The sequence below is a fragment of the Onychomys torridus genome, chromosome 19 (assembly GCF_903995425.1).
Source record: "Onychomys torridus chromosome 19, mOncTor1.1, whole genome shotgun sequence".
Lineage (NCBI taxonomy): Eukaryota > Metazoa > Chordata > Mammalia > Rodentia > Cricetidae > Onychomys > Onychomys torridus.
In genome coordinates, this window is record NC_050461.1 from 50,590,043 (window position 1) to 50,606,658 (window position 16,616).

A 16,616-nucleotide genomic window follows, 5' to 3' on the forward strand; every position below is an offset into this window, starting at 1 on the left:
TTGAAAATGTATTGTTATGAAGAATGTCCAAAATAGATGAAGGATACTATTATAAAAGGACTTAAGTGGATGCTACAATCCTTTCTTTTTAAAGGAGACTATAGCTTCAAAGTGGGTGCTTGCTTCTTAAACAGGGCAGAGACCTGTAGTAGAAGCTTGTTTGCCCAGGCCCATCATGGACTCCGATAGGTGTGATGAAGTAAATTTCCTTACGCAGTGTTCCACCTTCATGTATGAGCAGGTAAAAAGTGTGATTCCTGTGGTACAGAAGGGAAAGGGGAGCTACCACAGTTTCAACAGGAAGCTGGGGGTCAAAGGCTAACACGTCTCAGGTTTGACTTTTCAATCCCACGATCTTTCTGCCATACCTATCACAAAAGGCCCAATACATTACTAACATAGTCAATGATTTCCTTTGTGGCTCTAAAATTCCACTAAGCAGGCACATAACCTATTGGTTGAGAAGAACCCTTGAGCTTCGTACACTAAGACAGAGTATGAGACACCAGACATTCTCCTTCGTAAACTCTAGGTAAATACACACACAAAAAAGAATTTTCAGCATTTATGTATATTTTACATATGAACCATTTACCAAGGCTGTGTTTATACCATAAAATCAATTTGAATAAATTTGCTATGATATGCTATACAAGTATGCTTTCTGGACATAACGAAATGAAAATAATAGAAAGATATATAGAAAAAATGCAAATTAAATGATTTTTAAAAAGCCCACAAGTCAAAAGAAAAATAGAGTTTAGATGGAAATTTTGAATTTCTTTTGAAGTTTTTCTTTAATTTTAGTAGCTCAAAAGCAGCTGTAAAACAAAGTACTCAGTGGTCAACTCCTCATAAATATTAGTTATTGTAGTTGTTAATGGGTGAAACAAAGCATAAGATAAAATTACTTTTAATGGAATTAAAGAAAAACCATGACACTTCAAAATGTGTGATTTCCTAACAAAGCTGACATTTATAGCATTAGTCTGTAAGACAAGAGAGAAAGTCAATGTCTCAGCTCCCACCTTCCATGAGCTACAGACAAAGCAGAACAAATTAAGCCCAAGGTAAACAAAACACGAGAAATTTAGAGCAGATGTCAGCAACACTGAAAACAGAAAGTCAATGAAATTAAAGCTGTATTTTAGAGATCAATAAAGTCAACTCATCTATAATCAAATCAATCAGAAAAAATAGGTATACATAAATGACCGGTATCATAAAAAGGAGAGGTGGCATTACTATTACAGATGGTTGGGCTAAAAAAAAAAAAAAAAAAAAAAAAAAAAAAAAAAATCAATACAATTCACCATATTAACACATTCAAAAGGAAAAACATTTCAATAAATCTAGGAAAAGCATTCTTAAAAAACAAATCCAATATTCATTGATTGCAAAAAAAAAAAAAAAAGAAAACAGCATCCCTTAGCAAACTAGGACCTTCCTCAGCTGGAGGAGACGACCCAGAAAAAGGCCCAGATCCCAGTAGTCAAGGCTGACTGTTCTCCCCAGTCAGAGGTAAGGGAAGGGTGTGTACTCTACTTGTTCAACATCACTCTGGGGTTCCTAGTCCATGGCAGACAAAAAGACGACACAGATGCAAAGGGATTGATTAGAACAAAGGAGGCAGAACTGTTTTTATTTCATGACATGGTAATACACACATAAAATAAGAGGGAATCTACAAAGGAGCCACCAATAATTGAGTTTAGTAAAGTTTCAGGGTACAAAGTCAGCATCCAAGACATCAATGGCAACAGGCCACTGGGAAGTAGAAAAAAAAACCAAAAAAAAAAAACAAAAAAAAAAAAAAAAACAAACCCAAAAACTAGAATCGTTCAAGAGCATTGAAATGCATATAATTCAGCCGGGCAGTGGTGGCGCATGCCTTTAATCCCAGCACTCAGGAGGCAGAGGAAGGTGGATCTCTGTGAGTTCGAGGACAGTCTGGGCTACAGAGAATTCCAGGACAGGCTCCAAAGCTACATGGAGAAACCCTGTCTTGAAAAAACAAAACCAAAAACAAAAACACCGAAATGCATGCAATTCTTAAAGGTAAATCTAGTGTGTGCAAAATCTGCCCACTAAGAAGTATAAAACAGTGTCAAGAGAAAATATCAATACATTTATACACTATGTTCATAGATCAGAATTCCTACCCAAATTAATTTTTAGTTTCAACTTAATCTCAAGCAAAAGACAGAGCATGCAGCCAGTGGAATGGAACTGGGTTCCAATATTAGCACCAAGGGAACAATTCTAAAAGCAGGAACATGAGCCCGACATGCAGTGCACAGAGGCAGTCAAGGAGAACAGTGGACAGACACAGATGGACAAAATGAGTCAAAATGAACAGAGGTCTAAAGCTAAGAGCTAAAATACAGGAAACATTCTTCTTTTTGTTTATAGCTCTGGGTGTTCTGGAACTCACTCTGTAGAACACGCTGGCCTTGAACTCCAAGATCCACCTGCCTCCTCAGCCTCCTGAGTGCTGGGATTAAAGGCCACCACTGTCTGGCTCATATTTTTCTGTTAGTTCTTTGTAACTGGTTTTCAAAAATATTCTAAAAATGATGTAAAATCATATTTAAAAGAAAAAGCTGAAAATTTTCTACTTTGTAAAAGTTAAATTTCTTTTCAAAATACACTATTAAGAAAATGAAAAGAGCCACCACAGCTGAGAAAATCTCAGCAAAGCATGTGCCTGAACCATATAAAGAGCTCTCAAAATTTAACAAGACAAATGGACCCCTACTAAAAACAGTAAATATATCTAAATAATTCCTCAAGTGACTAGGTGACTGCAGGTGACTAGGAAGCACATGATACACATACAATCATCAGGCATTATCAAACCTGAAAGTCACCACTACATACAAATCACAAGGGTTCAAACAGACGAAACACCAAAAGGTCACTATTCCAGTGTGTGCAAGCCTGTATAGCTACAACTCGGCTCCATCCAGTCAGAGTGGTAAATGGGCTAGGCACCTCAACAGTTTGGTAGTTGTGTAACAGAAAATGACCCAGGCAGAGCACCAGACCCAGATATTACAGCCTAGGTCTTTACTAGAGAAAGATGAACGCACACACTTACAAAACAGTTGCATGCTAATATTCCAATGACTTGTTAAGAAAGTCCATCAAAGAGGAACAGTGAACATTCCACAAAACTGGTATACTAACACAGTGGACTACTTATACAGCAACAAACACAGAAAGTTACTAATACCTCAGCATGTGTGAAAATAATTATTCTGAGAAAAAGACACAGACATACACAGCATTAACTAAAAAGTACATATGAAATTATTACAGTCAAAAGTAACTTTAATAAAGAGGAGACAAATCTTCCTCCTGATGAGCTGTCCAGGGATAGGCAAAGGGAAGAGCAAGTAATCCATAACAAGGAACAAGTTCTCCTCATGACCACGTTTACCATCTTTAGTGTGAGGACAGTACCACAGCATGTCAGTAATTTGAGTAATTCCACTAAGTGTGGTTTATGATCTCAATAAAATTGCAATAAACCTATAAGACAAAGTATTTACTGGCCAATGCTTCAGAAATATTAGCTATCATTATGATGATACATACTAATCATATAATGATACATTGTAACCATATATTACACATGTATGAAAAACAAAAATTTAAGAATCTGGACTCCTTGTCCAAAGAGAGGCTTTTATGACCTTATCTCCAGCTCACAAATGGAAGAAAAAAATTCTATCGAAGCTTCAAGCTTCCTGAGACATAAAGTCTCCTTACTCCCCTTCATAGAGAATCACAGAAATGCAAGAAAAATAAATGACCACAACGTAACAAGGAAGAAATGGACAACCTGAGCGGTAAAACATTACCAGAAAAGTCTGTTGATTAGCAGCAGCCTGGATCAATTCTTAATCACCAGAGATGCCCAAGACACAGAAACAAGAACTCGATGTTAATAAAGATTCACTGAAGTTGGACAGTGATGGAGCACACCTTTATCCCAGCACTCAGGAGGCAGAGGCAGGCAGATGTTTGAGTTCAAGGTCAACCTGGCCTACAGAGTTCCAGGACAGCCAGGGCTACACAGAGAAATCCTGTCTTGAAAAACAAACAGCAAAACAAAAAGATTCACTGAATCATTACCAAGTGTCAGGTACTCACTAAATACTAGTAACAATTCTGAGTAAATTGAGGCAAAATGCACAGATTTTCCACCGAAGGGCACACAACTAGAGTCTAAGTTCATCCTGGCAGCCAATGTGACCACCAATGTCCCTTGCCATAAAAATCACCCATGTTGCTTGCTTTCACACATGGGAAAGATTTACTTCCCTTTCCAATACATAGAAGGGACGTGACATGCTCTCTCCCCAATAGCTGCGTCATGATTATGCTGTAACAACTGAATCAAGCTACAAATGACATACTTTCAGCCAGAAGATATTTTATAAATTATTACACCTTCTTTAAAAAGTAATTCTATTAGCTTAGAAATCACTAAAATGGAATCCTTAAAATAGATCACTCTATTTCGGCTCTTACTCAATTTTATGATTAATTTAGGACATCTAACAGAGCATAGCTTTACATATTGAAACATTCTTTACAGGAAAAAGAAGCCTATTTGATAATTTAGTTCCCATCATTTCTTTTTAAGGCAAGTTCCTTCCCCGCAAAGAAGACACTAAGAATTCATTTTGCTGCTTGTGAAACTGGTAAGAAATCAAATGTACATTTCCTGTGATTTACCTTGAATTAGCTTTGATATTAAAAAAAGGCATAAAACTTCCCAATAATCAATGTTCCTATTTGCTTTTACTATCCAGCGACACATTTAGTCAGCTGCTCTGATACATACACAACAGTCACAGATGATTTCATTTCCCACATGAGACACCACATTGTGGCACTGTCGTATACACTAGAGATACAGAGGAATAAGGACTCAGATCTTTATCCTGTAACACTTCTGTTCTAAAGGGGCGAGACTGAGGACAAATAAACAAGCATTAAAGATACAATGTTGCCAGCCATGATAAATCTAACCAAACAAGGTACAGAGTGAGGAGGCAGACACTCCAGGGGCGGGGTGGGGGAAGAAAAGGGTGGTGGTCACCCTTTTAATAGTCTTCAGACACTGTGAATGCACAGAGGAGAAGACATAAATTAACGTGAGAATTAACACGGATTTTATTCACCCTCTGATTAACGGGAAAATAGATGGTTAAAAAGCCTCTTTGAAGGGTACAAAAGTCAAGTGAATGCTCTTTGTGTCCACTAAGGGCTGAAAGAATAAACACAAAGAAAACAACACAGCAGTTATCGGTTTCTTTAGGTCATCAGATAATCCCACCAAAAACAGTATTCCTACTTCCACTGCCAGCAGGGGTGGGGGTGGGGGGATGGTTCTTAAAGCAAACAAAAGAAAACTCCACACTACTCACTTTCACTTATGGTCCTGAAACATTTACCATGTATCACTCCCAAAATTAAGTTAGCAATCTGAAGTGAATTCTGACCAGCAAAACTAGATACAAGTCAATACTATACAATTATTTAACACATGAAAACCAGATGAAGCCAGATGAGAAAAATAAAATCACTAGTTTTCCAAAGAAGTGCCCATAAAATGCTGTGGAATAATCCTTCTGTATACTGTAAATGTGTATTGCTTTCGTTAATAAAAAGCTGATTGGCGAAGGCTAGGCAGGATTTTGGAGGCAGAGAGAATGCTTGGAAGAAGGAGGGTGGAGTCAGAGGAGTCACCAGCCAGACAGAGAGGAAACAGGAGAAACAAGATGAAAGAGAGGTAACACCATGTGGCAGAATGCAGACTAATAGAAATGGGTTAAATTGTAAGAGCTAGTTAGTAATAAGCCTGAGCTATGGGCTGAGTATAATTAATATTAAGCCTCTTTTTGGTTATTTGGGAGCAAATGCTAAGACACAGAGAAACTCTGCCTACAACAAAATCCTAGATTTTAAAAAGAAATTTCCTCAAACTATTCTAACATAGACAAGTATTTGCATATACTATTTTTAAACCAAGTAGAAGAATAGTGGATAATTTTACCGTTCTGTTATAGACATAAAATAAATTGCTATTCATATGGGTCTAAAACTCAGGGCTATTTTTAAGTTTTAGAATTATACAGAAATCAAACACAGGCCTTCCAGTAATCAAATGCCTCTTATGAGGAATTTCTTTATAGGATCCCTGATATAATCTGTGTGCCAATGCTTTAAAAACTCAACTTCCCCTTTATTCCAAACCCCCAAACCTGACTCCTTGAATTTCCACTTACTTATTTTTTTTTCCCCTACAATAACCAAAACAGGCTTATTCTCCATGGCTAGCCTGTGATGGGCAGAGTGAAGACACTCACCATATGTTCTCACTAGTCATGTGAAACATCCCCAGCCCTTCAAGTTTTTCCATATATATGTGTGTGTGTGTGTGTGTGTGTGTGTGTGTGTGTGTGTATGTATGTATTTTCCATATATATTTATTTTTCAAGTTTTTAGCACCTGTGTGTCTAAAAATTTCATCCAAACCTCATCTAAGTTCTAAGTGGGGCAACTTTATACTGAAAAATTCTCCTGTAAAAATGCTTAAACTCAACAACTAATTCTTCTCCATGAGGTCTAGCATGTATCTTCTTTATCTTTTATGTGTGGAAATGCTTTTTTGGAACCTAAAAAGTTCTCCTAAGTCATGCCATTGGTCATTATTGATAATTATTTAGTTTTATGCCTTTCTTCAGAACTGGGCCCTAATACGCACGGCTCAGAAATAAACTAACCTGTAGAAATGATTAGTTTATTTAGCATCCATGTCTAAAGTGCCTTTATTCAAACTGTACCCAACAGACCACTTGGGTATTCCTGTGTGCGACAGTTTTCCAGCCTTGTCTAGATGACAGAATCCTAATGTCTGGGACAGGACCTGGAGAGCCGCAGTTTTAGAGCTGCCTGAACAGTCCTTGGTCAACACAGGGACTTTAGAATCATGGCCTAAGACTTCTTTCGGTTTGCTTGCTAAAGAAGACACTTGAAGTATCTCACCTGTAATCCTGGAATAAATCGAGTGTCCTTTTCAACCACCACGAGTTCAGCAACATTGGCATTGAGAATGGACCTTGTGATTCCACCAGGCCCCGGGCCCACTTCGTAAACATAAACATCTGCTAGACTGCCAGCTTTCCTCACAATTTTGTCTAAGAAAAGAAAAAGAAAGTGCTAGTTACCTTCATCATCACAGTAAGTTTCATAAGACTCCTCAGCAGTTACTAGGGATTATTTAGCTCTCAGTTTAAACACATAACAGTCATTAATATCCTACGTCACTGCACCGCACCGGTTCCTTAAACAGGATTGTTCTGCTAATTTCCGTAATTTAAATTTAACTAATACTGCATTTTCTGTTTCTCCACTTAAGCAACCAGGTCCTAGACGAGTGTGCAGCGCTTCGTTATAGCCCTTGAACATCAGCTATCTTCCCCATTCATTTTCCCATCGTTGCAGGTGAAAATCCGGAAGGACAATGCCGGACTCGCTATTTTCACCCCTAGCTACTTGGAGGTCAGAATGACATGCACAACAAATTCCCACTGTAGATGTGGACTACTGAATTCTTGATCATTTCCAGAAAAAAAGGTTTGGATTTACTACTTGAAATTTTTAGCCCTGGTAACACACATGTTAAAAAGGAAAAACTAAGTCTTCAGTTTAAGTTAGCAGAACCTTAGAAATCATAAAACAGACTAATGGTCCACTGCAACTAACCATCACTCCGGAGAAACACAATGGATTGTTCTTATTGACTGCAGGATAATAAAGTTTGTGCCACTGGACCCCCTGGACAGTGGAAACTTTACTGTTAAAGACACACTTGCACCTCTTGGCATTGTATATGGACACTGTACAGTTGTCCCAGTCGATGATTACTGATTATCAATTCAGGTAAATGCAAAGGCAAAATGTTATTTACCCACTCCCAAACAGTATTCTCTTGTAATAGATGAGAGGCAATCAACATCCCCTAACCAGCTATCTGTTTTGGGTGACATCAGGTACATTCTCTTACCATCCTATTATGATTTATATAAAGTATACATCAAATGTCATGAAGAAAAGCAAATGGCACAGAGGAGTTCCACCAAAGGTGGAACTAAATCTAAAACCAAATCCTTGTTTTGTTACAGGTTGCCAGTTGGTCTCTTCGAGGGAATGAGAATGATTTAATAAGCAGGAGAATTATGAACTTAATATTCTCAGTCTCATAAATGGAAAGCAGCAACGTGTGGTTTCATTCTTAAGCTTCTCAGGAACACTTAAATACAACCAACCAAAGACGCGGTTCCAAAACCTACGTCGTTTGAGTTTGAGTCTTGCTCCACCTGAGCCCATGAGGACAAGTGCCTGTATTTCCTTTCACTTTGGTTTCCACAAAGAGTGGCTAAAGGACCCGAGAATCTGGAACTCCCCTCCCCCCTCCCCTCCCCCCTCCCCTCCCCTCCCCCCTCCCCCCCCCCCCCCCCCCGCCTCCCCGGGACGCACATGAGAAAATGAAGATGAAAAATTAAATGGCCGGGGATGTCATTCATTTGATAGAGAGCTTGCCTGGCATTCCCGAGCAATCATTAACTGAGCACGGTGGCACAGGCTTATAATTCCAGCACCTGGGAGCCGAAGGCAGAGGGTCGGAAGTTCAACATCACCTGCTGCATCACGTGTTTGAGCAGACAGGAGACCGTCTGCTTTCTGTGTAGTATTTGCTCGTGGCAGGGAGAGGACAGTACTTATTAGCTATCGCTGGAACCAAAGACTCTAAAAGTAGGTGATCTTAAGGTTCTTGTAGGCCTTTCTAAATAAAAGACGAGAAAACTTAAGTAAACTGTTTTACCCACATTAATATTGCTACAGGCAGAATAAAGGCTCCAAGTTCAAAAAATAAATGACTAATTTATTCTTTGTCCCTGTACTATGTAAACAAAACTGATTGGGGGGGGGGTCGTCCCTTTTAATGTAGGAGAGGGGCTAAAATTTAAGTACTCCCAACAGTCGACTAGTGCCCTTATTTGCTACAAATGAACCTTATTCTCACAATCTCACCTTGTGGATCCCTCACACGTGGGTGGTAAGTAAGTCAACAAACACCTGTAATCTCAGCAAAATTTGGGTGTCAGACTGGTGACCTTCACCCTGTATAGTTTTCACCGCACAAAAGTGACTTCAAAAGAGGCATGAGTATATCAACTTACTAAATTGCAAACTCAACGCTGTGGCAGTATTATAGTCTCAGAGTTGGCACAAGGTAGCTGTTTACAGTGTTTGTTTAGTATGCACTTACAGAGCGAATATCCATTCCCTAGAGGGATTCTTAGAGTCAAGAAGTGAGCATTTATCCTATTTACTACTTGGGATTCGTTTGGAAATAGGGTCTCTGTCTCTAACTGGCGGTAACCCTCCAGCCTCTGCTCCGCTAGCGCTGAGATTATAGGCGCCAAGTTACCGCGCCAGGCTAATGAGGCACAGGTTGGGCATAGGGTCAAGAGGGAAACGGCACTAATTTAAATCCCACTCATGATAAAGCCCGCAGGAAGCAACTCCGGCCGGCAGAGCCGTCCACCAGAGCATCGCCTCGGCTCGCGAGCTCCAGAAGCAGCATGCTCCGAGCGCCCAGGGATGCGCTTGACTGACAGCCGCCCGCCCAGCCCGGCTCCACCACCCGCCCGCGCCCACCGGGGAGACCCGGGCGAACAGACGACTCAGCCACCTGTCAGCCTCAAGTCCAAGAGGAAATTCTGGGAGAGCTGCTTCACCGCTCGCAGTCCGAACAACTTAATGATCTCGCGAATGGTGGGCAACGGGGGAAGGCGGAAAGTGCCGAGCTTCCCCGAGGAAGCCATCAGGCCCACGCGCGCGCAGCCCGGCCTCGCGCCGCGGCTTGAAGTTTCCACCGCGCAGGGAAGGCGGGGCCTGGGAGACGATGGCCCGCCTCTGAGGCCACCTTATTGGTTGTAGAAACTTGGCGGAAATGACGAGACTAGCAGGAAGTCTGTAAGTATTGGGAGCGCACGACTGCGTCAGGCAGAGAGCGGTGCAGGCTGGGTGCGGCGAGGGGGCGGAGCCTGGGGAATGGGCGCGTTCTGTCCTGGTGGGCGGGGCTTTGTAGCCCCGCCTCTGGGAGGTTCCAAAGGCCAGACTTGATTAGCAGCGGGCAATATCATTTGTTTTCTGTTGGCAGTTTCCCACTGCCCGCCGGCTAGGTATTTTTATTTCCTCGCGTCTCTCACTTCTCTCAGCCTCAGTGTTTTCTTCTGTTAAGTAGCTCAGAATTGTGAGCGCCCCATGAAAGCGGTCACCCGGTGTAAGTTCAGCTTGCTGTCAGCGGTGGCCAGTGACCGCAGCAATGATTTGGCAGCAGAAGGAGTTTCATGGGGGGTGGGGGTGGAGAGGGGTGCAGGGGTGGTTGCCTGATCTCATCCATGTTTGCGGAGAGGGCCAGCCACTAGAATTCCTACTCTTCTGGTCCATCAAAATGTACCCAGCTGAGGAGAAACCTCATCTAAAAAAAATAGTGTATATGAATTTTACAAAGTTGTGGGCTTGTTTGTGACTTTTCCCATATATGCACATAACATACTGTGATCATACTTAATCCCTCTACTACCGTCCATTGTTTCTCCATTTTCTTGTTCCTTGCTCCTAATAGTTCTTTTACTGCCAACTCTTTTTCCCTCCTATATGTAGGAGAAAAAAAAATATATATGTGTGTATATATATATATATATATATATATATATATATATATATATATATGTATGTATGTATGTATGTATTAGGCGTTATTCTTGTCTGAGTTTGGCTTATTTCTCTGAAGATGTTAACTTACATCCAGCCATAGCACGCCTCAGAACTTGGAGAACTATAGGCTCTTTGAATAGGCAGGTAAGCCAGCTGAAAACCGAATTCAGGAATTAGACTTTTGAACAAACAGCTGAATGTCAGCCACATAATAGCACCCCAGCTTTAATCAATAATAGCAGAAGACCAGTTGAGTCAAGTAAAGCAAAACACCTAGCTATAACCAACTAGATGGTCTCTAGATCATTTCCATTTTCTTGTCGTAAACAATGCCTGACCACTTTCTAGCCAGGGCTCTTTGAAAGCATTCCAAGGGCTGTCTAGGTTTAGAACCGTGAATGAAAGCCATTCTGTATCTTTAAATATGTTATGATTTAGTCTCTTAAGCACTTTAAACGTTGAGAAGTGTTTTGATATTATTTGTTAGTATTTTTCATATACAAGTTGTAGTCTTGTGAAATAGGACACATGACTAACTTCGGTTTAAGGCAAGGTCAAGAAAACTTGGTGAGGCCATGTAAATTCACAAAGCTAGAAGATCACGGATTCCAGCTGTAGTTTAAGTGTGTGGTAGCTGCCATTTTTAAGCAATGCCAGCATAGTCAGCATCAGGACCATTCTGTGTTTCACCTCTGAAGAGTTTCTAAGGCCCTTTTGTGCATCAAGTATTGCCATCTTTCCCCTTCTCTCAAAGCAGTATTTGGGAAGTGAACCATAAAGGGATTCTACTGCAAAAGCTAAAGTGCCAGGCTTCACAACTGAGTGCTTTAGAAGTATTCTCCCACTAACTGTCACAATACAGCAAATGGATAGATTTTTTATTATGACATAGTGTGAAAGGCAAGACTCAGGGCAGTTCAGCAGCTTCCCCACACTTGGAAGTGGAAATGGAAGGCTTGCTTATCAGGTGAGGAAGCCAATGGAGAAAGGCCATTGGATGCTTACATCCAAGTAGAGAGAGAAGACAAGTTAGAGTTCTGTCCTCCTGTGACAGCCGAGGAAACAAGAAAGAGATGGAAATTGTTAAAATCTTTTTCACAAGTAGGAGAATTTTACTTTCTTAGCTCTGTCTTCATTTGCAAGTTGCTGCATTAGGTATAACTGAGTCGCACATTGTTTGTTTCTTGGAGTTACTTAAAAAATGAAAAAGAAAAAAGTTAATGGGAAAGTAAACCACAGTGGGCTGATGTAGAAGTGAAAAGTCCATGCATCCACTCTGTTGTTGCTAGGTCAGCAGGGACAGTGGGATGACTAATAATACCTCCTTACTTCAGAAAACAAGGAAGTCGTGGGAGTTGCCCAGAGTGTCATGAAAAACCTTAATATTTGATTCTGAGATCTTATTCTCCATAAATCACTATACCTAGAAGCTATCCATTCAGTCTATGCTCTTTTCTGTGTGCCTGTGGTAAGGAGATTATTAGCCCTGTCCAACTGTGAAGAAATACTGGTATGTACAGTCATTTGACCTACCCACAGCCACATAGCAATGTGTCTAGAGAAGACAACCCAAGTTCTGCCTGTTCCAAGTTTAGTAGCCATACCCCTCAAGTACTGTATCACCTGAAATTATTTTAAGTTAATTAATGTGTTCATTTCATGTAATTTAAACATATAGATATGAATCTAGGGATAGACTTAAATCCACATTGTCCCTGTGACTACTTAAAGCACAAAATAAACATATGCAAACCTACAAAATAATGGCACATGGTTTTTTTATTTTATAATGAAGAATAATGTAAAAAAATCACTACCCTTTATGTGGTCTGGATTTTCTTTCCAGTTCAACGTATTTGTATTATAGCACACCATATATAATAGAATGTTCTCATAAGTTTTCTGGATTGAAACAAATCTGCTCAAAATCGTTTTCTTTACCACTCAGGAGAACATGGGAGGCACATATTGAGTTGGTTTCTGTTTTCATTACTTTGGGAAGCAACTGAAGTCAAATCATTTGGCACTAAGGCTGTCATACACACACACACACACACACACACACACACACACACACACACACACACACACACACTCACTGTATGTCAGTCATAAGAAAGATGTCAGATGACCTAGAATGTAATCACATGAACTTTTTAAAGTAGTGATATCAACCTGAAAAAAACCCTCATGGTCATAAACAGCACTTTAGATGCCTGAGAATGTGTCCCCAGATCTAACTAGAGATTTCATCCTTACATAGCCAATGATCTTCATTTGTGAGGTTGTGGCCCATTTACAGAGCCATGTCCCAGGCCACTTCCTTCATTTCTCATTTAAATCCTTTGTTGAAGCTTCCCAAAGACATCCAGTCATGGCCCCCTGGCTAGTAAGTGCTGGAGCTGAGTCTAGAATTCAAATCTTTTGATTTTACTGTTTTTTTTTAATTAACCTTGTATTAAATAGTTATTGGGTGAAATAAAAAAAATCAATCTTAGGAAAGTCTTCCAAGTTTTTAATAATTCTTGAGATCTAGTTTTTAGCATCATAAATATCTGATCTTAAGCCTTTGAATTTCAGAAAATTATGCATAGCTCCCTGCAAAAGCCTGTGAAATCAGCAGGGGGTGTTTTAGTAGTACATTATCCCTTAAAAGAGAGCTATGCAATCTCATCAGTTTTGAAGCTTTGAAGTATCTGCTTCATCTGGATACAGATTTTAATATGCTAACATATTATAATTAAAGCAGAAATTGCTAGCCCCACCTATCTGTGAAGATAAAGCACTACAAGTGATTCATACTAACTGATAATGGGGACTTCGGATTTGCATGAATCCCAGAATAGCAATATAGGAAACTTATTAGTTATTTATTTTAATGAAAATGCATGTGACTTTATTGATATTGATAATTTAGTGTCTGTCTATGGGAAATGCTAATTCTAAAAGATTGTCATTTTGTAGTTCCATGGGAGAGATGTGAGAGCCACAAAGACCAATATCTTCCTGTCACATGGGTATTTTCAGAGAGAATTAAATGTGATTTGGAATCACCACATTGAACTTTGTAAAGTGTCTATTTTGGTATGTGAAGTGCCCTTTTCTGATAGTATTTTATAATTCTAAAATATGACTCAATGCTCTGGATAAACATTAAGGGCTGGATTTACCACAACTTTAAGTTTTTGTTTTTGTTTTTTTTAATGGCTGTTTGATGCCCATCATTCACAAAGGAAGCTTGTGTCCTACCTTCAGGGAAGAAGAAATGTGATAATTCTCAGCAGGCCAATTGCTGCATGACTAGGAATCTGGGTTCAATTAATACATGTGCATCCCTGGGCATGCTCATTTAGCTCCTGTTCCCTCTCTGATAGGGGTCTGTGAGCAGGCTGTAAGGCCACATCTATTCCTTTCTCTCTGTCCCAGGTTCCTTATTCTTGCTCTTTCTACCTCTATGTTCAGACAAAAATGTGTATATTAGACATTGGATTAACTCAGTATCTGATGAGAAACAACTAACTTACTTTGTTCTCCAACTAGTGAGGGTATGTACAGGTGAGAAAAGGATGGGGATGTTTGCTTGACTTAATTCTTTAAAATTACATTTAATGTGTGCATGTGTATGTGTGTGTCCATGCATGTGTGTGTGTGTGTGTGTGTGTGTGTGTGTGTGTGTGTGCATGTATGTGTATATGTGCATGCATGTGTGCATGCCCTTCTGTGAGTGTGTATGTGCATGCCATGGTACACATGTGGACATCATGGACAACTTGTAGGAGTCTGTGGGAATGAAGTAAGATTGACAGGCTTGTTGACAGATGCCTTAACCCACTGAGCCCTCTTACCAGCCTATGACTTGTTCCACTGAGCTGGAGGCACAGAGCTTTCTGATTTCCATTTTCGTCCACTTGGGGTCAGTACTGCTGGTGGTCCACATTAATCTGTCCTGCTACACTTTTATTCCCCTCAATATCCCCCAATTATCACCCTCTTCACTATCCTCCACCGTCTAATTCACATCATCCTTCCTCTATTGAATTTCAGTTGCTTGGGTAAGCAACGTAGAAGACAGAAGACACTTGCTGATTGGAGTACCCATCAGCGGGCGGGAGGAGGGGTCTCCTTTTTCTCTGTGTGTTAATAGAAACCCTGGACTGCTGTGGATATCACTCTGTATAAATAAAATGCTGTTTGGCCAGTGGCCAGGCAGGAAGTATAGGTGGGACAAGAGGGAAAAGAATTCTGGGAGGTGGAAAGCTGGAGCAGGAGAGACGCTGCCAGCCGCCACCAGGACAAGATGTAAGGTAGTGGTAAGCCACAAGCCACGTGGCAAAGTATAGATTAATAGAAATGGGTTAATTTAAGATAAAAGAAGTAGATAACAAGAAGCCTGCCACGGCCATACAGTTTGTAAACAATATGAGTCTCTGTGTGCTTACTTGGTTGGGTCTGAGCAACTGTGGGACTGGCGGGTAAGAGAGATTTGTCCTGACTGTGGGCCAGGCAGGAAAACTCTAACTACACTGGGCAGACAAGGAGAAGCTTTTAAATGCTTGTCTCTGGCAGCTGCCCCTCCCCTGCACTTGTATCAGTAGTAGGTAGACAGGAGCAGCAGCAGGAAGTGGTGCCTGCTAGTGTTGTAGTCCTTCAGGCCTTGGGTATCTTGCCTCTTGGTACCCTGAGAGTGATGCTCCTCCTGTGGACCTAGGCTCCCTCATTCCTTTCTTGTCACTGATATTGCAGCTTCCAGGCAGGGTTAGGTGTTGGGATTCTCTCAGTCATCAGCAACAGCCTATGAAGTTGGGAGTCCTTAGCTCCATGAAGTTGGGAGTCCTTCGCTCTATGAAGTTGAGAGTCCTTAGCTTTTAATACCAGCCAGTATTACAGCTCTTGGCCCAGGGTCTCAGTGCTGGCCCTAGAGATTTGAGAGCTCTCTGGAACTTTTCTGATGACCAACTCCTACAGTTTGTCTTCTCTGGCTCCTTGCAGCCCTCTGTCCTTCACCTCAGCTCTCCAGCCCCTCTTGTCATCCATCTCTCTCTTTGCTACTTACCTAGCTACTCTTAAGCAACTGTCATCCATTTCTTCTATAGCTGTCATAATGCTAGCTACCTACTGTTTTCACAGCCTGGCCTGCTGACTACTCACCTGCCCTTCTAACTGGTGCTCAGCTGCCTCTGCTTGTCACAAGCTCAGCCTGCAGGACTAAGAGAAGCAGGACAAGGCCAATTGAGAGAAGTCTCTTATTAGTCCCGACCCTGTAATCCAAGGAGGGGCAGCAAACTAGTGTCTCCCAGATAACTCTCTTAGTGAGCCCAAGCAGCCTGCTTAGACATCCCCCAAAAGGGTGTTTGGATGAATCATAGCCATTTTAAGTGGTCCAGTCACAGCCTTGCCTTTTAACATTAATTTTTCAACATGCACAAAATGTTCTTGTTTACAGATGAGGAAACTGAAGCACAGAGAAACTGTGTGTTCAAGTTCCCATAACTATTAGCAGAGGGCATTGAACTTGGACGATCAGCCTTCAGTGTCTATCCATTTCAACTTCACTCTGTGCTGACTCATAAGGACTGTTGGAAGCTGTTCTGTTCTCCAAATGGCTTTAACAACTCCACATCTTTCCCAGTTTATATGCTGACTACTCTTGCTGTCTCCATCACAGGATTTCTTAACCCAAGATTCACTTCTCTTGGAACTCTTACTTCTCTCCATGAAACTTGGTCTCCATGTAAACTTCCCCACACAGCAAGCCATCCTCAGATTGAAGAGCCCATCTGTTCCCTCAACCCCTGCGCCCCATATTTATC

At 40.8% G+C, this 16,616-nt stretch overlaps 1 protein-coding gene across 1 annotated transcript in view; it reads right to left on the bottom strand.

Moving 5' to 3' along the window:
- The window catches only part of Tfb1m (transcription factor B1, mitochondrial), a 36,136-nt gene extending 26,161 nt beyond the window's left edge, over positions 1–9,975 (bottom strand). Inside the window, exons 1-2 of the mRNA XM_036169285.1 lie at positions 9,776–9,975; positions 7,063–7,214 (exon numbers count right to left, since the gene is read on the bottom strand). Of these exons, the coding sequence (XP_036025178.1) occupies positions 7,063–7,214; positions 9,776–9,908 (285 nt within the window). The 5' untranslated portion in view covers positions 9,909–9,975. The remainder of the gene's footprint in view (positions 1–7,062; positions 7,215–9,775) is intronic.
- Between the last annotated feature and the right edge of the window lie 6,641 nt (positions 9,976–16,616).